The sequence below is a fragment of the Bombyx mori genome, chromosome 13 (genome assembly GCF_030269925.1).
Source record: "Bombyx mori chromosome 13, ASM3026992v2".
NCBI classification, from domain to species: Eukaryota; Metazoa; Arthropoda; class Insecta; order Lepidoptera; family Bombycidae; genus Bombyx; species Bombyx mori.
The window spans coordinates 4,312,062-4,339,097 of NC_085119.1; the positions used below are offsets into that span (position 1 = coordinate 4,312,062).

General features: G+C 37.6%; 3 protein-coding genes across 5 annotated transcripts in view; 1 reads left to right on the forward strand and 2 right to left on the reverse strand.

Moving 5' to 3' along the window:
- LOC134199939 (uncharacterized protein K02A2.6-like) overlaps positions 1–27,036 on the reverse strand; it is a 933,609-nt gene that overhangs the window by 799,310 nt on the left and 107,263 nt on the right. The gene's annotated exons all lie outside the window — the stretch shown is intronic.
- LOC101743363 (protein MAK16 homolog A) lies at positions 15,215–18,926 on the reverse strand. The gene is made up of 8 exons (XM_038015179.2): positions 18,743–18,926; positions 18,630–18,676; positions 18,396–18,539; positions 17,652–17,834; positions 16,685–16,814; positions 15,987–16,190; positions 15,434–15,505; positions 15,215–15,326 (listed from the first exon to the last, which is right to left on the reverse strand). Exons 1-8 carry the CDS (start codon positions 18,755–18,757, stop codon positions 15,225–15,227), a joined length of 897 nt encoding a protein of 298 aa, XP_037871107.1. The 5' UTR covers positions 18,758–18,926; the 3' UTR covers positions 15,215–15,224.
- LOC101743227 (kinesin-related protein 4) overlaps positions 19,633–27,036 on the forward strand; it is a 33,959-nt gene continuing 26,555 nt past the window's right edge. For both annotated transcript variants that reach the window (XM_038015178.2, XM_021349088.3), the window contains exons 1-7: positions 19,633–20,207; positions 20,321–20,555; positions 21,273–21,429; positions 21,963–22,037; positions 23,647–23,852; positions 24,772–24,897; positions 26,061–26,196. In XM_038015178.2, the coding sequence (XP_037871106.1) occupies positions 20,057–20,207; positions 20,321–20,555; positions 21,273–21,429; positions 21,963–22,037; positions 23,647–23,852; positions 24,772–24,897; positions 26,061–26,196 (1,086 nt within the window). In that variant the 5' untranslated portion in view covers positions 19,633–20,056. The remainder of the gene's footprint in view (positions 20,208–20,320; positions 20,556–21,272; positions 21,430–21,962; positions 22,038–23,646; positions 23,853–24,771; positions 24,898–26,060; positions 26,197–27,036) is intronic.

Genomic DNA, 27,036 nt, shown 5'->3' on the forward strand with positions numbered 1-27,036 from the left:
TGAACTGATTTTACTTATACCTCTCCTGAGTTGCCAATCTAATTTCATCTAATACCTACAATAAAAAAATTGATACACCGGTTAGCCAAATCAAACTGTAGCACGGATATATTGTGCCAACCTGGTCTAGTAAGAGCTTTAGTAAGATAAACGTAATGTAACAATTTGTTTTTTTTTTATTGCCCTTGTAGGCAGACGAGCATACGGCCCACCTGTTGGTGAGTGGTTACCGTCGCCCATGGACTTCAGCAATGCCAGGGGCAGAGCCAAGCCACTGCCTACCGCTTAATACTCTCCACAAGCCTCGTTTGAAGAAGGACATGTCATAGCGCTCGGGAATCACCGTGGAAGGGAGCTCATTCCATAGCCGGAATATTAAGCCACCAGTAACATTAAGCCACCAGCGGATATCCACTCAAAATGTCAAATTTAATTAATTCCCAACAAACGCTTTTGTTCCTATAAAATTGGATTATACTCTGATTTACAATGTAACACAATAAATTCGAGATACGAAACGCTTTCGTTAAACGTTTTCAATAATGAAATGTTTTTAATTAACGTAAAAGTTTTCAGCCTTTTAGTGTGGGAGCGAAGCTGTATCGCTTCGCAAGCGATCGATCAGCTAATAAAACAACAACAAAAAACACCGCCCATTTTCTTTAGCATTAGCACTAGGCTACACTACCGGGTCTTCCTCATTCACACAGCTAATCACAGCCCGAGATTGCGCGTTCTTGCTTGTTTTATCCTTGCTTGCTTAGCTTGTGTGATGTGCTCGGTAAATTTGCAACACCCTCTGCTCTGTTTTCACTAACCTATTATTCGATATTAGACCGTAAATACATTTAAATATTTAAAATATCATTGTAGATATGGTGTATGTAGTTCATTAAGACTTACTTCAAAATCAGAACTGAAATGATGGAAATCGTCGATTAACAAAAGTTGTCATATAGGTACATATAACTTATACATTAACAGAGAGAATCTAGGTTGGCGCATGCACGAGGCTCCGTCACACACAATAGTCCATCAGAGGAACAGATTAATGACCTCGTCACGCGCAGGTGTCCTCGGGCTTGAGGAAAGCAAGATATATTGCTAACACTTTTTCTAGCTCTACATTAGATATCATTTTGTCACTTTTTTGCGGTATATTAACCGAGCGCTTCGTGTGAGCGGGCTTGTTATAGATACTCAGTTGTTATGATCGATGCCTTACAAAACTTTTTCTTGTTATAAAAAAAAATGCTCGTTAGGTTTTTGTTTCTTTAGCAAAGTAAATTAGCAGACACGTTCGCGGCATTTGCAGGGCAGAGACGGGACTTGACTTAGCTACGATCGTAATGACGAGTTCATTCAAAACTCATCGACTTACTTAACTTCACCGGAAACCCGATGAGCTAAATGTCCGTCCACCAGCTATTGTATCCTGCCATTACACAATGGCGTATTCACGTAACTTTGTTTTTTTTAATATTGCTTAGATGGGTGGACGAGCTCACAGCTAACCTGGTGTTAAGTGGTTACTGGAGCCCATAGACATTTACAACGTAAATGCGCCACCCACCTTTTTGAGATTCACCTTATTACCAAAAAGGACAACGGCTGGCGACCATGCGGCGATTACAGACAGTTGAATTCACGCACAATACCCGATCAGTATCCGATTTGGACTACCACCAACCGCTTCCTTTACCTTTTTTCCTGCCTAATAGGCATAGGCAGGGCGGTGGTACTTACCCGCGCGGACTCACAAGAGGTCCTACCACCAGTAATTACGCAAATCATAATTTGGCGGGTTTGATTTTTATTACACGATGTTATTCCTTCACCGTCAATCGTGAACATTTGCTGAGTACATATTTCATTAGAAAAATTGGTACCCGCCTGGGATTCGAACACTGGTGCATCGCTCAACACAAATGCACCGGACATCTTATCTTTTAGGCCACGACAACTTAAAATTATTAGTCCAAATAAAGTTTGGTTATACTGGCCGAATAAAACCAGACAGAGGTATTTTACAGATAAGATAAAACGGTCACTATTCTCGAAATGTAAGAGGATCATATATTTCACTCAAACAATAGTGTAATATTTGTATAGATAATACAAATGGTCCAAGAGTCGCGTTCTATGCAGCACACGTATCGATTATCCATTTTTCAGTGAACCGCAAAAAGGTGCAAAGCCTGAGCTTTGTCCGATCGCATACCTTATTTATGAATGAGCCATTAGTTCCGGTACGCCGGCAGAGGCGCGACAGCAGTTTTCTGAATCGTCTAGTCCCAGGAAATACCGAAAAATGTTATCATTAATATTTGGTTTTTTTTTTGAAGTTATACTTCTTTAGGCGCGTTATGAAAAATTGTTGAGAGTGAAATTTTACGATGCGCGCGCACCGTGACACAAAATTAACAGAATGAAGTTGCCCACTAAATCGCTCATTACAATACGACCGACGTTACTTGGCGAGTCTGAATAAAGCCGCAGGTGAACTTTCCGAACCGTACCGAGAATTACCGGATTTATACGATGTCAAGAAAAGGGATGTCCCATATGCGTGTTTGAGGTGTTGTTTAATCGATTTTTTTTCAAATTGAATAAATTTAAATAAAAAAAAAAAAAAAAAATTAATAAAAATAAAGTATAACTTCTTACGCGCGTACATAAGTACACGGACCCTTTTTTATTGCTTAGATGAGTGGACGAGCTAACGGCCCACCTGGTGTTAAGTGGTTACCGGAGCCCATGGACGTCTACAACGTAAATGCGCCACCCACCTTGAGTAATAAATTCTAAGGTCTCAGTAGTTACAACGGCTGCCCCACCCTTCAACCCGAAAGGCATTACTGCTTTACGGCAGAAATAGGTGGGGTGGTGGTACCTACCCGTGCGGACTCACATGAGGTCCTACCACCAGTAATAGAATTTTTTCGACATGAAATTGGCATCAAAAATGTAGTAAAGATTGATTTAATTGTACTTTAGGGGTTTTTGACATGAAGATAGTCTAATGTTTAGTAATGCTATGGATTGAGCTCCCCTCCACGGTGTTTCCCGAGGGCTATAACATGTCCTTCTTCAAACGAGGCTTGTGGAGAGTATTAAGCGGTAGGCAGCGGCTTGACTCTGCCCCTAGCATTGCTGAAGTCCATGGGCGACGGTAACTACTCACCATCAGGTGGGCCGTATCCTCGTCGGCCTACAAGGGCAATAAAAAAAAAATTCTGAACCGAAATGTCTGGATTCAATTTCTGTTCATATTCAAACCTTTATCTCGGGTTTCGGGGGTTCAGGCTCTTTTATTTTAAGTCATTCTATCAACGCAGAATAAACCCTAGCTCTGGGCAGTTCGAGGGGGAACATTTAAATAAATTATTTTAAATAATTGTAATTTATTTGGTGTGACGAGTCAAGGCGAGGTTTTTTTTTTATTGCCCTTGTAGGCACACGAGCATACGGCCCACCTGATGGTGAGTGGTTACCGTCGCCCATGGACTTCGGCAATGCTAGGGGCAGAGCCAAGCCGCTGCCTACCGAGGTGCTAATTTATACCTAATATTTTGAAGTTCTGAATGGTTTTATAACATAGCTAATTCAAGCTAAGCTAATTTAAATTTAAAGATAATTTAAACTATTATATAATATAATATTTTCTGTAATGTAAAATAGAATAGCGTACAGTTTCTTCCTTCGGTTCGTGTAACTTAATCATTTGAATTCAAATTCTTATAACACAAATTTAGCTTTTACATTATACATTTGTAAATTGTATATACCGCACTAAGCAATATATTTGATCTGGAAAAATACATCATTTTTTTGTTTTGTAAATAGGGACTTAGTCAACCCGAAAAAGTTTTGCCTCGTTTAATTTTAGATAACAATATGACATCTTTTACATTCCACGGTATCATGCCGCGAGGTACTGTGTTCTTAGACACTTAAATATTCAGCGCATTCACCTCCGCTCAAAAAAGCTATCGTTCTAAAAGGCTTATTACACTTGGCTAAATTTAGTCAACTGAATTCAGAAGCAAATTGGAAGCAAAGAGATATGTAACAATCACATAAAAACACAGACGCTATTGCCGTACGCTATTCATCATTTATCAACATTGAAATAATAATTTCTTTAATTTTTTCATACATTATTTTTGCAACGAAATAATAATAAAAAACATGTTATATGTATTGAATTGAATTGAAATAAATTTTTAACGTTTTTTTATATATTATAATCGTATGCTACTGGATTCAATCAGCTAAAGTTTTCGTGATAATTTTACGAAAAAAGGATAAATAAATAAACAACATAAAATATGTGTGTATTTTTAGTTATGTATGCCCAATATATAATAGATAAAAACATAAACCTAATCTAGGGCAGAAGCATCTTGTGAAAGTACAACTGGGTTCAGTTTGCTTAGTGCGACTATTTTAACGTTCTCGATAGCGTAAAAGTTAACTCACATTTGTATGGAGTTGGAACTTTTGCCTAAGTTTGCCGCTAGGGGCGCTGTTCCAACTGCATACAAATTTGAATTAACATTAACGCTATCGAGGACGTTAAGAACCCTCGCACCAAGCACATAGATTGAGCCCGTGAGTTCACCTACCTCACCGCGCGAAGTTGGAATACGAGGGCGGCACTGAAAATTTCGGGAATTAACGAAGTGACACAACATTACTATTTAAAAATGTATTTATTGCTTTTCGAAGTATTCTCCGCGAAATTTGACACATTTTTCCATACGATGGAACCAATCATTGAAGCAACCATTCCATTCGGAAGTTGGGGTCTCCAAAATGGCCGTTTTGTGGGCGTCCACAGCTTCTTCAGGTGATAAAAATCTCTGTCCACGCAATTTATACTTTATTTTAGGGAAAGTATAGAAATCATTAGGGCTTAGGTCGGGGCTGTACGGCGGATGGTCTAATAATTCTATGCTTTCTTGCTCTAAAAACTCTTTTGTTCTGTGCGCGGTGTGAGAACTCGCATTGTCGTGATGGAGGATGATGCGGCGGTTGCAGTTCTCTTTACGGAGTTCAGAAACGACCTGTGGCAAACAAATGCTAGCATACCGTTCTGCATTAACCGTTCTTTGTCTCTCAAGAGGAATAGTCGTAACATGGCCGGTTTTGGAGACAAACGTGGCCACCTTTTTTTTGCAACACTCCGTGAACGAACAATTTTTGTTGGCTTTAACTCATTTTCGAACACCCAAACTCGTGACTGGTTTTTTGTTTCGGGTTCGTACGCGTATATCCAGGATTCGTTACCTGATACAATGTTGTATACAGCATTTGAGGATCCTGCGTGGAATCTTTCGAGAGTTCTGACGCACCAAGTAACGCGAGCCGCTTTTTGCTCTTCACAGAGCGAATGCGGTATCCATCGGGAAAACAACTTTTTTACACCTAATTTTTCATGCAAGATTATTTGTATTTGACTCATGCCAATGTCTAAAGTTGCCTGAATTTCGCGGTATATCACATGTCGATCTTCCTCAATCAGCTTACGCACAGCATCAACGTTTTCTTGGGTGACTGCAGTTTTTGGACGACCTTGACGGGGATCATCACTGAGCTTGACACGTCCACGTTGAAACTCAGCAAACCAGCGATAAATTGTGGTTTTGGATGGGGCTTCATCACCAAATGCAGAAATCATCCGGTCAACACACTGTTTTTGTGTTAAACCACTTCGAAAGTCATAATAAATCATCGCTCTTGAATTTTCTCGAGTCAATTCCATTTTCTCAACGACTAAACAAGTTTGACAAAATCTCGTGACAAGACCGAGAATCTTTTTTTAAATAAATAAATGGTATTCGATTTTTAAAACCAAGGAGTTTTCAATTAAAAAGATTTTAATATGACAGGAACAGTGGAAATATTCCATTCCCGATACTTTTAGTGCGGCCTAGTAGCCCCTTAGGCTACCAGCGATGAGGTAATTCGGGTCGGTCAGTTGAGGTACGTCTGGGTACTTATTATCTGTATACAGGGTGTCCCTAATTCAACGATAAGCCGGTACCGGTGTATGGTCGGGTCAATAACTACCCATGGAAAAAGAATTAAAAAAATCCAGTTCTTTTTTTTCAAAGGTACCTAAATTAACTTTTTTGGAAAATATTGTTATTTGATACCTTACACCATATGATTAGATACTATGGTTACATATCGACGCTTGAAAGGCAAACGTGACTACGCGACAATAACTGCTTTGTACATAAATGATAGGCAATAACCATATTCGATGCGCAAAAATATATATATTTCTAAGTCTATTAAAATCATTTCAATCCTACAGCTCGATTCGTTAAAATAAAATTTTTTTCAGGTGTTTCAACTTTAAATTATTAGTCTACTGTAAAGTTCACGCATTGTTGCTTAGTCACGTTTGCCTTTCAAGCGTCGATATGTATATATTTCAACATATATAAGTACATATGTTTATCAGTCTCTGGTACCCATAACACAGGGAATCCTAAATTGAGGCCGGATGACCGTGCGTGATTTGTTCCCAGATATTAGTTATTAATTATTAATAAAGATCCGGCATATGATCCACCCCAAAACTCCTCCGGTTCCTCATCACGAATAATACATTTGATGCACGTATTATTCTCATCTTACTTTTAAACCTGCTGTCTATTAAATAAAAAGTTTTTATTAATAAACTAGCTGACCCGGCAGACTTCGTAGTGCCTCAATCGATAGATAAAAGACCTAAACTTTTATATAAAATATACTTAAAACAAACAAAAGGAATCCGTCAGACGGGGGGGACTCATCAAAAAAAAAAAAAACAAAATTGTTTGTTTTTATATAATTCCGAGCTTTTTTTATATTTTCTCACCTTTTAAACCTTCCCTGGACTTCCACGAATAATTCAAGACCAAAATTAGCCAAATCGGTCCAGCCGCTCTCGAGTTTTAGCGAGACTAACGAACAGCAATTCATTTTTATATATAGAGATTTCCTACATTTACTAATTTATATTTCAATGCAAATGCCGTGATATGTCATATCCGACGATTTTCTACCTATAACTGTACAAATTACTATGAAAAAATTGCCTTTCTCGAAATTTCAATAAAGGCATAATACGTGAAGCAAATACTTTGTATGCCTTTTTACGAAAATTGCGCGGACGGAGGAGCATGAAATTTTCCACACTTATAGAGAATAAAGAGAAGAAGTGTACAATGCTAATATTTTTTTTTAATTATGCATAAAAGATACATTAAATCAATAAAGAAAACATTACACACACTACATACCATGTATTTGACGCACACACACATGCATACTATTTATTGTCAAACTTTTGTTCTTGACGTCTGTTGTCAAATTGAGATTAAATATTGTTTGTCTTTGTTAATATTTTTATAGTCTTGGCGAAATTTGTAATTATAGAAGTATAAAATACAATCATAATAGTGTACAAACTTACAATTCCAATTAATTATAGTCGAATTTCGACTACCCCGGGACCACTAGTTTCAATAAAGACACGAGGAAATCAAGATACTTTTGTCTTTTTATAATTTACTAGCGACCCGCCCTCGCTTCGCTTCGGAAACATTAAAACACACATGAAACCAAAAAAATAAAATATTTTTTTTTTATATAAAGTAGCCTATGTTCATCAGGGACAATGTCGGCTTCTAATGGAAAAAGAATTTTTCAAATCGGTCCAGTAGTTTCGGAGCCTATTCGAAACAAATAAACAAACAAATCTTTCCTCTTTATAATATTAGTATAGATTATACACGATATCAATAGTACAGTCCTGCGTTGAAAAAAATTAACACTTTTGCTCTTGCAAATAACAAAATAAAGTGTATAACATCAGAAAATGTCTTAAAAACAAAAGCAGCCATTTCTGCAGTTGAGCGAACGTTTCAAGATACACGTCAGAGCTAACCCTCTTCATATTTAGGGTCGTATTAAAATGTAGCGAGTAAATGCTGTCGCCCAGGACCGTCGCTAGCGGGATGATAAGAGAATACTGAATACATTATAATAGAATAGAACAAAACGTTTCTAATAAAATATTAAATACACTTCTGCATTAGTTTCGAGTACGTACTGGAATTTTATAGATATAACGATGAACACACGAGAATAATGCACGCGGGACACAGGGACGTCTTAAGCTAGGATGGGGCCCTTGGGCACACAAGAATTTGAGGCCCTTTTGGAAAGTATAAAAAGCGAATTATAATAACATTTTTTTACTGAGTATGACCATTTATTATACGTAATCAAATACAGTATGATATAATTTCATAAATGATATTAGAATGCTGCTGGTTTTTTGGTTACGGTTTCGATAACGGTTTCTTTCGGGATTTCTGTTGAGCAAAATCTTCTATTATAGGCAGAGTATATGCCTTCTAAATACCTCCTAACTACTGATTTGTGAAAAAAGTGTAATGTGCTCGACAAAAATATTTTGAGAATAAACGTGTGAGAGAAATTGTCGGTCTTTCGGGGCCCCCTGAGAATGGGGTCCCTGGGCACGGGCCCCGTGTGCCCTTATGGTAAAGACGGTATTGGCGGGACACCTTGACCAGATAACTAGAATTAACTCTTTTATGTAAGTTTCTGTATTGTTATAAGAAGTTATGGTCTTAAGCAAATAAATAGAAATATTTTTTATTGCTTATATGGGTGGACGAGCTCACAGGCCACCTGATGTTAAGTGTTTACTGGAGCCCATAGACATCTAAGACGTAAATGCGCCACCCACCTTGAGCTATAAGTTCTAAGGTCTTAGTATAATTACAACGGCTGCCCCACCCTTCAAACCGAAACACATTACTGCTTCACGGCAGAAATAGGCAGGGTGGTGGTACCTACCCGCGTGTACTCACAAGAGGTCCTGCCACCAGTAAAAGTATTAAGTTATTTGGATATATTGCAAGAAACCTTCAATGTCATGATGCCATGTCAGAGCAAAATCGAAGGAAAGATCAATAGGTCCATAAATAAAAATAAATAAATAAAGGAACTGGTGGTGGTGAAGGTTTTATCACTGGTGGTAGGACCTCTTGGGAGTCCGCACGGGTAGGTACCACCACCCCGCCTATTTCCGCCGTGAAGCAGTAATGCGTTTCGGTTCGAAGGGTGGGGTAGCCGTTGTAACTATACTGAGACCTTAGAACTTATATCTCGAGGTGGGTGGCGAGTTTACGTTGTAGATGTCTATGGGCTCCAGTAACCACTTAACACCAGGTGGGCTGTGAGCTCGTCCACCCATCTAAGCAATAAAAAAATAAAAAAAAGGAAATAATCGATCCAAGTAGATCTATAGCCGCATACGTGTGGGACATATAGAGAAGAACTATCATTAATAGTAGTGTTTCAAATTAAAAATAGAAATTCCTAAACTTCTCTAAAAACATACTTTTTGAAGGACTAGTCCCACGTTTTAGTGAAAATTAATTAAGTTTCCGAAGTAAAAGTTTGCAAACGTACGAGTGAACATTGGCAAGAAGATTAAAAATGTAATTTCCTGTTCCCGTAGTACTTCTCGACTGGCACCCTCGACTGATGTATTAGTTCACTCGAAACTAATAAACTATTGGACTCATTCTCCTTATCAATTCTATTTAAGAACAAATTTATTTACCGGATAACACACGTCGCATCAAATTTGAAGAAAAAATTCCGTGAACTTTTCCAATAATTAAAGTGAAATAAAATTTTGAATCTGTTATTGTATACTTAGTCCTATTTATAAAACAAAAATTATAAGGTTTTTTAATAGTCGTCAATGCGAGCTTTTTACACGGAATCTGTTACATATGTTCTTAAAAAACATGAACTGTATTGAAACTCTTTTTTTCTACCTAATCGTTGGTGGTAGCTTAAAAGGCTATCCCAAATACGCGCAAAGAGCTAGTTCTGAGAGAACTTGCTAACACTAGCCCTAGCAAAGGAACTATACTCAACATTATTCAACTTCTTCGATAAAGCGGTACGACGATCCTCTCATCGTGGCCGCCGGAAATTACATAGCCGACCATCCGGACCAAATGGTAAACAGTCGATGTCGCCCAAAACACGTCATTTCGGATCCTCCCAACCCACTAACGGTACTGTTAGGTACCCCAAGCACCGGTCATCGTTCTCATCGAACCCTTAGCTTACGACGAAGGGCTCGACGAGTAAATTAACCCACAAACACAGCCCACTGAGTTTCTCGCCGGATCCGATCCGGTGGTAGATTCTGCGAAGCACGGCTCTTGCTACAGTTCGTGTTAGCAATATCGTCAGGTTTGAACCCCGTGAGCTCACCTACTAGTTATGGTTACGCTTATATGGTCTCTCCAGACCATCAGCTTAGGTAGGAAAAAAAATATGTTTGTGGTTAAATATTTCCATTAAAAAGTGTATCTCGAACTTCACAATGAAATAAGTTATTTGAAATTAGGTACCACAAAGAGAATTCACGATTGCTTCAGCTAAAAGTTCGGATAAAGTTTTAACAAGAGTTGATGAAATGAATAGCCAATCAAACGTTTATTTACGAAATATTTCTGTTACGTAAACCTAATCGAGTTACCGCGCTCGGACCACAATTGTTATTAATATTAGGCATTAAAATCTACACCAAACTCTTGCCTGCTCTAAAGAACGTTTTAAGAACCTCATTTATAGACTTTGCATTAGTATTATTAGCATTAGTATTTCTAATTGAAAATAACTGGACTCTATAAGTACAGGTGCTAGCTCTACTATAACACGGTATTTTACAACACGGTTCCACCGAAAAGGAACATTCCCCAAAACTCTCTTTTTTTCTTTTTTTCTTACCTATGCTAATAGCCTTGAGAAGCTTTACCCTAACGTGTAGGTGAGCTCACGGGGCTCAACCCGGAAGTGTTGCTAACACTGGCCCTAGCAAGAGAAGTGCTTCGCAGAATCTACCAGCGGATTCAAAACGCGACCCACTGAGAAGATCCGGCGAGAAACTCAGTGGACTGTGTCTGTGGGTTGATTTCCTCTTCGAGCCCTTCATCGCAAGCAAGGACGGTGACCGGTGCTTGAGTTACCTAAAAGCACCTTTGATGGATCGGGAGGATCCGTAATGACGTGTTTAGGGGAACGTCGACTGTTTACCATTCGGTCCACAAGGTCGGGTATGAAACTCTCAAATAATACAGTACTTCTACAACGCGATAGCGAGATTTTTGTTTAAAATTATTCAGAAAATCACATTAAGCACTATGAATACACAATATGTATAATGGGAATAGCCGAAATTACCTACTAATTATTTTTATGTGTAATAAGTAAAAATATACATAGAGGCATACTCAGTTGAAATGTTTCATTCAAAAAAAAAATACTCTCGTTTTTGTACCTACTGGCTTCTAGTCTCATAAAACACGATTTCGCACAACACCGGAATTTTGAGGAACATATCTACCGTGTTATATGAGGGTTACCTGTATAGGTAGGTATATATCTCTTCGATTTAAAATTAAAAGTACATAATTTGTATGTTAGTAAAGTTTTACCAACATTTAATTTATATACTGATTAAATATCCAATGAATGGCAGTCGGAAATAATTGAATTCCCTTCAATCGGGCATCGGAAGAGTTTGCAATATTATATTCGGAGCACGATGATTTCGTTCAATGTCCAATTTCGGCTTCATTATCGTTTCTGTGACTATATTAATTAGTGAACAATGCTGAAATAATTAAACGTGAATATTCGTCAAGTTTCATTGAGAAGCGTTTAATTAACTTTGATAACGAAGCGAAGACTCGATTCCGAAAACGTGTTTGCCTACTTTCAATCGAAACGTGAAATGCATTCGTAATGAGAATGTATTTGAAATAATAATATTTGTAGGTACATGCAATAAAATAAAATATTCCAAATGTAATTCAATAAATAGATGGATTCATACAAACTGGTGGTAGGAAAACTTGTGAGTCCGCACGGGTAGATACTACCACCCTGCCTTTTTCTACCGTAAAGCAATAATGCGTTTCGGTTTGAAGGCTAGGGCAGCTGTTGTAACTATACTGAGATCTTAGAACTTATATCTCAAGGTGGGTGGCGCATTTACGTTGTAATGTCTATGTGCTCCAGTAACAACATAACACCAGGTGTGCTGTGAGCTCGTCCACCCATCTAAGCTTCCTAACCTAACCTTCCCTTCCACGCGCCTGCGGGATCCCACGACGACTTAAAAGTTAGGAAGTTCTTCTAGCTCATTTCTACTTAGTATGCATGTCTATACTCTAATATCGTTACATATTATTAAATTAAAAACGTTCTTTTGCGACCTAAAAATAAATTCAGCTATGTCAAAACATCCACAAATAGGCATGTACACAACGCATCTAATAGTAAACAATATTGTTTGGAGCGTACAAAATGGCGTCATAACACAAGTTATAGCCGCAATAACTGGTGTTTGTCGGGAGTCGCGCACGCCCGCACATTCTCTACGATATACGTGTAAGCTCTGAATCAAATCACGCAACATTGCTTCTACAACACTGAATATAACTAACGAATGTTACACGATATTTATACTAAAGGTAAGAGAGTCTTGTTTCAAAATCTATTTCAGAGTTTTCTTTTCCGAGTTTACTCATGTCTAATATCAATTTAAACCTATGTACCTATCTATTCTTATAACTGAATTCGGTGTTTGTACATTAACGTAAAGTAATGAAAAATAATAAAGGGGTAATTAAGAAGCCTAATTGAACATAAAATAGCTAATTTTAGAATGATTTCTTCGGTCTATTTATTTGTTCACTCACGTGAACGTTGCGCCTTCTCCTGGACTAACTAGTAATTAGGTTTTCATAGTTTCAGTTATAAAAAAGAAAATATTTTTGAGCAAAGACAAGACTCATTAAAATAGACTGTTACAAAAAAAAAAAACAAGTCAGTCAAAGACTTTTTGAATTCACCTCCAGTTTAGATGGTAAAGTTACGTAGCTACATTTAATACGATAATAATAAGGTTTTGACGAAATTTCGTAAGTAAATAATTTCCTGGAAAAGGCAACCCTGATTCCACCGCTGTCCACGGATATCCACTAACGCGATATAAGTTGTAATCCAAACAGGTAAAGCTGCGAGCGGAAAGCTAGTTAATATGAATAATAATAATAATATGTGTATTGAATAATTTAAATCGTCTAACACACACTCGTCATATCTACATTAAAAAAACTTCAATTTCGTGTCTCCTGATGAGCTGCCTGTAATTTACTTAAAAGGCGAATAATGTCTGTTTATTTATGAAGAGATATCGATACACATCGTTTATTTATGAAGAGATGAGCTGGAGACGCATGCTAAGGATAAAATGGACTGTTCAGCGCACTAATGTACCCATCCTCAAAGAGCTCCAAATCAAACAAAGGCTTTCGTCGATTGTGCAATTGCGAATCCTTAATATGTTTGGACATATCATTCGTAATGAAAGCTCATTGGAACGTTTAGTGGTTCAAGGAAGAGTAGACCAAAGAGAGTCAACGCTCTCGCGGCCGATCATCCACAAGGTGGACAGACTTGGTTAAGTTATCTACGAAGTGTTCCCTTACTGAGTGTACACGTACCGCTACAAATAGAGAGAGATGGAGAAGTCTCTCAAAAGCCGCAACCAAACATTAACAGCCTGGCCACGGGACATTCGCCGATGCGAATATTCGCGCGGTGCGAACGGCGAAGCGTCTAGCGACTAAAACAAGCGCATAGAAATGTACCTAACAAGCCACGCGCACCGGCGACCGGCGAAGCGACCGGCGAAATGTACCGAGCGAATCGCGCGATGCGGCGGGCGAACAAAACAAATGCATGAATACGGACGGCGCGAGCCACGGAGTCGAGCGGTAGTCGCGGCGAATAGTGCAGTGATTAACAGCCTGGCCACGGGACATTCGCCGATGCGAATATTCGCGCGGTGCGAACGGCGAAGCGTCTAGCGACTAAAACAAGCGCATAGAAATGTACCTAACAAGCCACGCGCACCGGCGACCGGCGAAGCGACCGGCGAAATGTACCGAGCGAATCGCGCGATGCGGCGGGCGAGCAAAACAAATGCATGAATACGGACGGCGCGAGCCACGGAGTCGAGCGGTAGTCGCGGCGAATAGTGCAGTGATTAAATGAGTTTAGTTGTTTTCGCCGCGAAAAATTAACGCCGAAATTTTTATATTTTTTATTTATTTTTTATTTTATATTTTTAAAGTCGTCGTGGCCTAACGGACGTCCGGTGCAATCGTGTTGAGCGATGCACCGGTGTTCGAATATCAGGCGGGTACCAATTTTTGTAATGAAATACGTACTCAACAACACTCAACGTTCACGATTGATTTCCACGGTGAAGGAATAACATCGTGTGATAAAAATGAAATCTTCAAAATAATAATTTGCGTAATTACTGGTGGTAGGACCTCTTGTGAGTCTACACGGGTGGGTACTACCACCCTGCCTATTTCTGCCGTGAAGTAGTAATGCGTTTCGGTTTGAAGGGTGAGGCAGCCATTATAACTATACTTGAGACCTTAGAACTTATATCTCAAGGTGGGTGGCGCATTTACGTTGTGGATGTCTATGGGCTCCAGTAACCACTTAACACAAGGTGGGCTGTGAGCTCGTCCACCCATCTAAGCAATAAAAAAATAAAATAGCTGAAATACTAGCTAGACCAGCTATTTGGAAGTCTAGCCACCCAAAGTATTTCTCGTACTTCTTGTGGAATTCTCCATCTATAGGTATACTCCGATTCTTATTCAAATCATGTACTTCACAATCTTTTCCAAATAATAGGTCCTGAACCAAAAAACTATTAATTTGTAAGCAATATCGAGATAATTTCGATATAGACATTTCGCTGTCGGACTTCCTTACTAGTCGCGGCGGCGAACGTGAGTACCCGTGGCCTGCAAACGGTGCTGCGCGAATGGTCGCCTCGCCCACCGCTTCGCTGTTCGCGCCGCCGATCCCCGTGGCCAGGCCGTAAGACATACGTAACCACGACCACTCCGCCCGGAGTGTACGACTGAGAAGAATCGATACACAAGCACTATTAGGCATTTATTGCTTTTGCCTACAGATGGTGTTACCGGAGCACTTCTTGAACTAACCTCTGGAAAACGGACTTATCTATTTTTATTTAAAAAAAATGCCATAATAAAAAAACAAATTTATTTCTGTCAATGCTTTAATTTCTTTTTAGAAACGCTAGCGACGGACTCCGTTTCATATTCAATTTCAACGCGAGGCTTTTTCTTTCTCAGTACCGAGTCCGCCACGTCCTGCGAATGGAAATACACATTTATCAATGTCCCTTATTTTTATTGATCATTCGTTTCGTTCGCTTTATTATTTACTTAATTGCAAACACGTTACGAATTTTTTTTACCTCAATATCAGAAGTTTCAGACTCAAAATCACTGTTGACATCAACATTTTCTTTCCTTCCAGAATCACTCTCCTGGAATTTGATAAAGAAGAATTTATAGAATTTTCTAAGAACACAAGACATGTTTGGAAAAAAATCAGATTCACAATGATTGATGATGTAAATACACAGAATTGGCATGAGACTCAGGAATTCCCGATATCAAAAAAAAAATTAGATTCTACAAAATAATGCAATACAAACATTCTTTTTTAAACTATAACAGTGGAATTTTGTAAAAAAATACATTTATCAGAACCTGTCACAGTAACGCAGTAAAGCTTTCACTAAGGATTTTTTTACAATTTTGTACAATTACCAGTTAATATATTTTTATGTAACGATATAATAAACTAAAAGGGGAGACATGTAAAAAATAATGAGATGTTGCCATTCCAAGGTTTATTGGCCAAAAAAGGTTGAAAGCCTCTACTCTACTCTATGCAACTCTAAAACTTTTTAGATTGGATTGTATTGGATAATGCAATAACTCATATCAGCTTATTCGGCATACCTCAGCACTGTCGATATCACTGTCAGCCTCAACAAACTCATCAGTTTGTTCAACTGCCTTCTCCAGTTCCCTTTCCAACTCTGGTTCAATTTCTCTCTCCACTTCATCTTCATCTTCCTTTTCAGATTCGCTTTCATCAGATATCTCTTCTGCTTTGAGTGCAGCATCAAATGCCATTTGTGGAAAGTTGTAGATGTCATTGTACTGAAATAATTTAAAATATCATAGAACTAATAGAAAGCTCTTAATTATATATTAAAAATGACAAATTAAATCAATAACAGTTTCATATTTACATCAAAAGCTAAAATATGCGTATTAAAATATTTAACAGAGATATCGACTAACCAATAATGTTTCTTGTACCTGTACCGAGTTCAGAGTTACTACATGACTTAAGCCATGAGAATTTAATATATATACCAATATATTATATATATTTAATTCACTATTTTATTTTTATTATATTTAATTTAACCTCACTTATTCTGAATTATGCTTCAAATTATGAAATGATGAAATTATTTTAACAATTCACAAAGGTCCCCAAAAAAAACCTTCATAAAGTCTCAATTAATTATTAATACTATTTAATATCTGTAGGATTTTAATAAAATTTTATGTCAATATAATAATTGCAGTTTCCACTTGAAACTGTGACATTGTCTTGTATAGGTACCTAAAAAAAATACACTTACAGTGCCTTTTTTTAATCTCTCTAACAATTGTTTTTCTATTGCATTATCTATTCTGGCAGCAACTAAAGCCTTCTCTTCTCTTCTTCTCTCCCGTCTTTCTATCTTACGCTGTATTGGTACTAATTCTTTCCTGGAATTCAGTATAACTAGATTATTATCAGAATATATATCATCATCAGATATCATCCTACATCAAGAAGTTCTGGTGCAAAACTCAATAGAATGTGAACTTGAAACATATGATGTCATTTTAGACTAGAAAACATTAATTATCATTGATTACAAATTACAGATTTAGTCACTTATGATATCACACATTTTGATTCAGGTTTGAATCAAAAATGAATAAAAATTAATTAATTTTACAAAGTGAATTAACATAAATATTTTACAAAAATAATTATTAATAGTTTCACGGCAGGCAATCTGTTTTATTAGGACATCCTAGAAGATCCTTCTCCTAGATCATATCATATTCATCACTTCTCTACAGGAAATCTAATTGCAGTGACAACTTCAAAACAACAAAGATGTCTTAGTCTTTTTCAGCCCACAGAGATACAGAGGAGACATACTAACCCACTTCCACACTTAAGGTGTTAATATTACATTATTATTGTCTAATTATATAATTGCATAAGTTGATAAAAATGCTATGCAAAAGCTTTACTGCAGCAGTCCCCGAGTGCCACACGTGTTTTTTTAAATAATAATTGATGTCCACTTAACTGTAACTCTTATTTCTGTATTAGTGTGTAACTCTTTATTTCTATTGTCCCTTAATAAACCAATATATCAATTTATTGATAATATTCAGTGTGCGTTGTTTTGATATCCACAACATAATATTGTAGCTATCTCTTACAAAATGTATTGTGTGTGTTTATTCCCATTCAGATCAGTGTACAGGGTTTATATGTTTATTTACTGTTTACAATTTATAGCATAGAATAAAAAGGTGACTTACACTCTCCTCAATTTGAGTTTTCTCATACGTATCAAATACTGTGTTATCTTCACAAATCTTTGTTTGCATTTAGCTTTAATAAATGCAGGCCAGTACAATAAGTTTTCATTTATTTGATGTATTGCCTTCTCAAAGTTTCTGGACAGTTTCACTTTCTCCCATTGTTTTGCTGGGAACATTATTCTGAAAAAATTTAAAGAAGTAATTTACTTTAGTAATTAAAGGACATCTGTACGTACAGTTAGAAAGACCCAAACAATAATATATGTATTCTATGCAGTGGACCAGTTTTGAAAATTCATATTTTCAGTTCCAGAAAATTTTAAGCTTTATATATTGTTTACAATATTATTTATTACAAAAATTGCTTCTTTGGACATGTTTTCAGGAAATATGGGGTGGGTAAGATAAGAATTACTTTAAGCCTAGGAAAATGATCTGGTTTTCAGTTTATATCAAGCTCTTACATAATTACAATTTAGGTATTATGACATGTATTATACAAACTACTGTGTATTATACAAACATTTTTAGTATAGTGTTTTCTTACTGACACCAACACAGAGTAAAAATTTTTTTAATGCAAAATCAAAATTAACCCAATTTTCTCTTAAGACTTTAAGCTTCACTTTGAAATTAAATTGAATATTATATGAAACTTTAAAATTTAAAAAAGTTACAAAGTGGATGGCAATGTTCTAATAATAGTTTTCAAAAACTATTTAAAAATAACACTTTACTAACCTCTCAGCTGTCTTCATATACAAATAAATAATGCCATTTTCTTCTCTTATTGTGGCATATTTGCTGTTGGCAAGTGGACATGAAGATCTACTACATAGACCGGTCAAGTTGTACTCATTCCGACAAAACTGCTGAGTCTTTGTACTAAAACGTAATCGAGTTAAAATTTTAACTTATTTTCAAATAAATAAATTCATAAATCACGAATAAACAGTATAATATGGTAATTCTTACGTTACTTTATGCGAACAGTGTGTTTTATTTATAATGGCCCACACAACCTGTAAAATATCAATCGTTAATTATTTAGCACAGCACAGAGACATATACTGTAGTATGGAACTTACGTCATCGTGCTGCATTTTAACTATTAGTGTAAATTCACAATCAGTGACGAGAAAAATGTTTGGTCAGTATGAATTCTAACACATGTATCACACAAAAAATTAAACAACATAACCTTAAAAAAACACCCACATATGTTGGCTATAATCTATGTCGGTCTAGGTTTCAGAACTGTTTTTGTCACTTGTCGTTGTCTTCTTGTTTTTTTTCCTACTAAGTAGGCAAAGGATATCTGGTTTAATTTTTCTATAATATGTATGCATTTTTCAAAAATCAAACGAATTAACTAAGATAATCTAAAACTTAGTATGGCACAAAATTTAATAAAATAAGATAGGAATAAAAGATACAAAATTCAACAACTTTTCAGCAAAATTATGGAATTTACTAAGGCTTACCCCGGAAATTTTGTTCCTATTTAATTTAGATATTTCGTACAGCTGTGCACAGATATTATGTGGTTTTTAAGCTACAATTACGAACTTTAGTTCGATCCGCGTTTTCTTGGAAGATATCTTCTATAATGAGTACCGCTTTTTTGTAATAGGAATACTGAATTGGGAAACTTGTTCCAAACCATTCCAAACCACTACCAAAATCTATTCATTAAGCCTTTTTGTTATGTTTTGTTTTTAACATTGTTTTGAGGAGGATACTTTTCGCAGATTACTTTTTCAGATTCTTTTTTTCCCTACGTACCTATTCGCTGGTAGCCTAGGGGGCTATTCCAGCTATGCCCGGGCGGGTGGGTGAGCTTACGGGCTCAACTTGAAAATTTGTTTACAAGAGCTCTAGCAACAGGGCCGCCGTAAGAGGGCGTGCAAAGCGGGCGTCACACCGAGGGGGTGGTAAATCGAGCAACTCATCTCGAATTCAAGTCACCCACCACAAAAGTTTAATAAGAAATGTAAAATAAGAAATTTAAGAAATGTAAAGAAATAATGAAATGGTAAATAATTTGTAAATATGACTCAGCAAAGATGTCGGTCGGTAGTTTACAACTTTATAAATTAAATAGTCAATTATCTATGACAATAAGTTTATTTTACAAATAGGTATGTACCCACGTATGTACCTACTTAATGCACTAATCGATTTTGTTTGAATTATTGTCGGTTACAATCTGACGTCTGACTGTTGACATTAGCACAATTAGCGGGTATTTTCTCAAAGTTGAAAGACGTTAGTTGTGTTAAATTCCTCAACATTGAAAGACTACCGAAACCTAGATTATTCCTTAAATGTTAGAATAATGAGCGTGTTGAGATGTGAATTAATTAAAATTTTAATCTAAAGAACAATATAGTAGCTTTATAATGAGTGATAATATCAAAGTGGTTGTCAAAGTTCGGCCTTTGATTACAAGGGAAATTGAAGAGAAACTCCCTTACCAGTGGCGCATTAAAAATAATTCCCTATATCAACTAGATCAGAATGGCAAAGAGTTCGGATCTTCATTTACATTTGGTAAGAAACAAAAAATACTCAATTTCACTGCATCGTATTTTACAATTTCAATGGTAATGTTATACAAAATGACTTGGAATTAGTCGAGTTTAGCTGAATTTATAATGTTTTAGACAAAGTTTATGATGAAAGTACAAAAACCAGTGAAGTTTACAATGATATTGCAAAGCCTATCGTTGAAGCAGCAGTTGCTGGATTCAATGGTACTATCTTTGCATACGGGCAGACCTCCTCCGGGAAGACTTACACTATGGCAGGAACTGAGAGCTCGCCGGGTATAATAACATTAGCTGTTTTAAACCTATTTGAAATTATCAAGAATATACCTGACCGTGACTTTTTAGTAAGGTAATTATGTAATTTAAAATGCTGCCCACACTCCTATTAAGCATGCTTTATAAGGTCTGAGTTACTAAAAAAACGATAACTATGCTTAATAGTTTGCTCTACACTTAAAAGTATGATATATTGCTTGGGTACTCTTAATAAATGTTTCTCAAATAATTTTATTAGATAACTGAAATGATATTTAATAAAACAATACACCATCACCATGGTACCATAACATGAGCTACTAGCTTAAACTACACAGACAAAGTTTTGTGTGTGATTTAAGTGGTAAGGTAAGTAAGGACATCTTGTGAGTCCGCACGGGTGGGTACCACCCAGAATACCGGAAATAGGTTTCTGCCGTGAAGCAGTAATGCGTTTTGGTCAGAAGGGCTGCACAGCCATTATGTCATAACTCATGTCTCAAAGTGGATGGCGGCCTTTACATTGTAGATTTCAATGGGCTCTGGTAACCACTTAACACCAGGTGGGCCGTGAGCTAGTCCACCCATTGAAGCAATAAAAAAGTACACTGTTTGTAATTGGTATTAGTTTAGATTATTGAATTTTGGATACTGGATCCAGATTTCAAGGTTGTTTTTTGCATGTCGTAATATGATATTGGTTTTAGTCATGTTACAAAAGAAGCTTAATATTATTTGATATTTATTCCTAGGTCAGAAGATATTAAGTTTATCTGGTGATGTAAATAAAAATAATGATTAAATATTTCAGAGTATCTTACATAGAAATCTATAATGAAACTGTAAAAGATCTTCTTAACATTGAAAAAGACAACATAAAGATCCATGACACTTTACAAGGTATTAAAGTGGATGCAACTGAGAAAGTCACTTCCTCGCCTGAAGAAGTACTGGAAATTATAAAACAGGTAAACAAAAGATTCAATATTTCAATTACTCACTAAGTTATATTTTAATCAGTTATTGTATTTCATTAACACTATATGTTTAATGGTTTCTCATCTGCCACTGATCTTCCTTGGGAAGCTCACAATTTTACAGATGAATTTGTTTTGTCATATATATTGACAATAGTGTCATATATATCCCATATAGAGTATATATACCCTACAGCATTCGAATGTGAGGCGACAAGATAACTTTAACGTGGTCACCTCTAATAACATAACATTGAACTCATTAAATACTTCAACGTGCAGTCTAGCCCTTAGACAAAACCTACTGAGTTTCTGATCTGATGTTCTCAATAGGTCGTGATTTCGATTCGAAGATATAAGTAAAAAAAAGGAGGCTCTTGCTAGGGCTAGTATTAGAAAGTTCTCATAGGTTGAGCCTTGTGATCTCACCTACCCGTCCGCCCGTATTTAGATTAGCATCTTAGGCTAACAATGATACAAAGTAAAATTAACTTAACAGATAAATAGTAGAATCTTTGTTTTAGGGTGAAGCAAATCGGCAAACAGGGTCAACAAATATGAATGAGAAAAGTAGCAGATCACATTCTATCTTTCAAATAGTAAGTCAACATTTAGTACTTAATGCACTACTGAAGAAATTCTATCTAAAATCTATACCTAAAATAAATCTTTAACAAAACGTAACCTTTTTGTGAATTAATTTCTAATTAAACTTATAATGTGGTATAGCAGAACATGTTAGCCTTAAGCAAGTTAGTGCTGCAGAATTTCGTACAAAAAAGCGTACGTAAAAGCGCTCTTAAGCTAGGTTGTAGTCTAGACTCCCTGGGACCTGGAAGTGGAGACGCTTGCTGCGGATTACGCGTGGCGTTGCGATCCGCTCCAGGGGGGAGCCGCATCCCGGCGCGGCGAAAGTTCGGACGCGAAAGCTCGAAGCGTGGTCTTGTCGCCTGGCGGACCCCTCCTTTGGGCGACGGACCGTCGAGGCGATCCGCCCGGTTCTCTTGGACTGGGTGAATCGCGACTGAGGACGTCTCACCTTCTGGGCGACGCAGGTGCTCACGGACACGGCTGTACGGGCCGTTATCTGGACCTCGTCGCCCGGAGAGAGCCGGCGCCGAAGTGCCACCATTGCAGTTGCGTAACGAGGACACGGCGGAGCACATGCTCGCGTACTGCCCCGCTTTCACGGAGCAGCGCCGCATCCTCGTTGCAAAAATAGGACCAGACTTGTCGCTTCCGACCGTCGTGGCTACGATGCTCGGCGGCGACGAGTCCTAGCAGGCGATGGTCTACTTCTGCGAGTTCACCATCTCGCAGGAGGCGGTGGAATAGGAGAGCGCGAGCTCTTCTTTCTTCTCGGTGCCGTGCCGCCGTCGCCGAGCCAGGGGTCGGAGGAGGGCGTTTGTTCAGCTCCGGCCCCTGTGGGGAGGCAGTCTCCTCCCGGTGATGGTCACGGGGCAGCCTGAGGAAGTTGAAGCTGCACCGCACGCTACCGTCACTCTAACGCGCTGGCACCAGGAGGACGACGCGTCGGCGGTCCGCATTGTCTTCGTCGCTGTCATCGCCGAACATACTGTGGAAGAGCAACCTGGTCGGCGGCGTACCGCGTTCCGACCCGGCAGGCTGGTTCTGGCCCAGCGGGTATCCCGGAACACCAGCGGCATCGCCCGGGCAGCCTGGTAGAACCGCCGTACCGCGGAGACAGGCGTCGTTGGTCGTCGGCTATCGCCTCTACGACCCGTCGGTCGGGCGTCCACGGGTTGGCGTCTCATGTTTTTTTTTTAGGATTAAAGGATTACTGGTGGCCCGGAGGCCTTTCCAGTTTCACCAGGACATATAGTGTTGACCGCGGAAACCCCCCTACCCTGACCGGGTTCTGACCCCGGACGGAGATCGGACGTCGGGTGTAAGAGTGCAGGAGAGTCGCTTAGTGCGGTAGGGCCCTAAGTTTTGCTTGGCCCCGCGGTCATCTCCCAACACCTGCAGATCGTCAAGTCCCACATACTGTGAAAATACGTCATCACAACCCAGATTCCGAAATACGTAGGCATTATTTTGCTACATATAGTAAAGTAAAGTAGATAAACATATATCCTGCCAATGCTTAGAACTGAATAATAATACTTGGAAGTCCATTCCAAGTTAAGCAGCCTACAATAATAAATCCAGTACTGTAAATTCTAATACTACAATATTTTTTCACAGACTATTGAATCTAAAGAACATGTTGAAGGTAAAGAGGAGGTTGGTAGCGTTAACGTATCACAGCTGAATCTAGTTGATCTTGCGGGCTCTGAACGTGCAGGACAAACAGGTGCTAAGGGCTTACGTTTTAAAGAAGGAACCCATATTAATAAATCGCTGTCTGCCCTTGCTTTGGTCATCAAAAAACTTGCTGAGAATCCTGGGCAGTATGTTTTTTATTTATTTATATAAAGATATATCTTTTTTAAACTCCTTTAAATGTGATTCAACTACGTATCATAAAACAATTAGTATGGTGTTTTTAGCCACAACACTAGCCAGTATTATTGAGACACTCTGTATTTCTCCATAAACACTATTTAATTGTTACTATTGACAATAGCAGGTGAAACTTCTATTCCCATTAAGTGAGTCAGTAACTATTACTTAAACACCTCAGTAATATTAACGCTACAGTAAAAGTATTATTTTCCTGTTCAAAATTAGTGATTATTGTTAGACTAATACCACAGAAAACCTATATGATTAAAATAGAAGTGCCGTCCAGTGGTGGTGTTTAAATGGTTTTACGCGTCCTGGTGGACGAGCGTTGCCGGCTTTGAGTTAACCACTACATACAAACAGTACTAAGATATTTCATATTTTTTGATGACTGATAATATGGAACCTTCATGGTCGAAAGTCACATTTGAAATATGTCTTATTAACTAATAAAAGTTATACCTTGCATTACAACAAAGTGACTCAGAAAAGGAAAAGTATTATTTTTAGGTCATATTGTTTTGTCATTAGTAGGATGGCCAAAATGAAGAATTCAATAAGTTAGTCATTTTATTGAAAGTGGCGGTATAACTTTGTACAGGTAACGTACCTATACAAAGTTATCAAGATAGCTTTTATGTGCAGCACCAGTCTATAGTGTCCGTTTCTTGTATTGACCTCGAATAAAACCTAAGCGGAACAATTGACATTGTACAACTATGAGTCTGACTTTAAAATGTGAAAAAGTCTCAATTGATGCTACAAGTATATTTTTTGCTAACTAATTTATTTTCATTAGATTTCATTTACATAAATTTCCATGAATTCTAAGAAAAATTAAGTAAGCAAGCAATTTGGTTACAGGTTCAACAACTACCGTGACAGCAAATTAACAAGAATACTACAGAACTCACTCGGTGGGAATGCTAAAACAAGTATCATATGTGCAGTTACACCAGCTGCTCTAGAAGAAACAATTTCTACCTTACAGTAAGCCCTGTAGTTCAGCCTTTCCCAAAGTAGTCGATAACGCCCCCTTGTGGGCGCTGAAGGCCCAAAGGGGGGTGGTAAGAAACCCAGAAAAAAGGGTCGTTGTGTAGAAGTTTGGGAAGCGATTTGTAATTTCATCTAGGAGGACTCTTAGACACCGACTGAGCTCTCGCTATAGTGGTTTTTAAGTAGGTGAAAAAATGGGGACGCTAAAAATTAATTTATTCTCAAAGTGGGCAGTAAACAACATAAGTTTGGCAACCCCTGCTGTAGTACAACCGTACAGTTACTCTGTAGGCCACAAACAAAACGATACACATATATCTCTTTTTTCCCACTCCTTATTTTATTAAACTTAAACTAAGAGGCAGTTACTAAAGGGTATCTTAGCCAAAACTTATTTATATCATTGATAACATATTATCGTAGAAAAACTGATTTATGAACCTTTTTAAACCATTAAAAGAGCTCGGATGGATGCATGATAGCTAGAGAGATACTCCCGTCAGCGAGGAAGAACAAAAAGAGTTGTTTGAGATCATTCCGCATCCCCATTCAATACCGCAGGCGGGTACCAATTTTTCTAATGAAATATGTACTTAACAAAAGTTTACGATTGACTTCCACGGTGAAGGAATAACACCGTCTAATAAAGTCAAACCCGCAAAATTATAATTTGCGTAATTACTGATGGTAAGACGTCTTGTGAGTCCGCACGGGTAGGGTACCATCACCCTACCTATTTCTGCCATGAAGCAGTAATGCGTTTCGGTTTGAAGGGTGGGGCAGCCGTTGTAACTATTCTGAGACCTTATTACTCATATCTCATGGTGGGTGGCGACATTTACATTGTAGGTGTAGGCTCCAGTAACCACTTAACACCAGGTGGGTAGTGAGCTCGTCCATCTATCTAAACAATTAAAAAAAACATAATTTCCTTTCACCGTCGACAACATTCATTGATACCGTTTAACAAATAAAAATCATTACCGTAGGACTGCTTCAAGAGGCACAAGAATACCCACAATTTTCAAGTTATTTATTTTTAAACATCCTATACGCTAAGTTAGATATTTTATCATTCGCGGGTTTCTTTGTATTAAATGAAGAAATTTATTCATTGTAGTAAAAGGCATTTGTGAACTGAATGTTTTTTTTTTCAGATTCGGAAACCGTGCGAAATTTATAAAGAACGAACCTATTTTGAATGAAGTACAGAGTAACGCTACAATGATCCAGCAGTTAACTAAGAAACTTGGGGCCCTCCAAACTGAACTTGAATGCAAGAAACATCTTGAGGTAAATATATTTCGTATACTGTTGTCCACTGAGCTTCTCGCCGGATCTTCTCAGTGGGTCGCGATTCCGATCCGCTGGAAGGTTCAGAGAAGCACTGCTCTTGCTAGGGCAGATGTTAGAAATTTTCTCAGACTGAGGCCCTTGAGATCGCCTGCCAACCAAGGTAAAGCCAGACTAGCCACTGGGGCTTACTGGCAGATAAGTAGGTGAAATAAAAGTATATTGTTTACTATTGTATCTCAAGTACTATTGTATCTCATCTTCAGTAAGTAGAGATTCGCTGTTATTAGACTTTGATATCATTTAATAAACCAAGAGTTTTCGACGTCGTCAAATTGATAGGAATATAAAAATTAAAAACGTACATAAAATCTCATTTCATCTCTCCTAACTGTTTGTCTTCGGTACCCTTCGTTTTTTTCTTCGGTACCCTGCCCGCTTGTGATGTTAAGCATGATGCCCTGTCAATAATTTCTAATGCCATAATGACTAAGTGAGCCATTACATGATCATGATCCTTCTCACCCATAAGGAGACCACTCCTCATTTCTTATATTTTCGGGATCTATTAGCAATCATTACTAGTAGCGGATATCCGTTTGGATATTATGAATATTTGTATTTAATATGGATTAATTAATTAATTATAATATATGGATATTATAGAAAGAGTACAAATAATATCTACCAAAAATGTCCATTCAAAGGATGTTGTCCAATGTGAACCCTACTGTGCTCATTTAAAGTTTTGGATCGATCCTTCTAGATCATAATACTGTTACAAACAGAGGTCATGTTGATTGACAGTTCAAAATTCATTTCAATAATTTTTTTGGTGAC

Bases quoted from the DNA above. Each gene is read 5' to 3' on its own strand.
- LOC101743363 (XM_038015179.2), bottom strand. The intron at 17,835-18,395 runs GTTAGTAAAGTG...AAATTTTTTCAG, and splicing joins TATATGAAGACAGCTGAGAG to AATAATGTTCCCAGCAAAAC. The intron at 15,506-15,986 runs GTATGCCGAATA...ATCAAATTCCAG, and splicing joins GTGATATCGACAGTGCTGAG to GAGAGTGATTCTGGAAGGAA.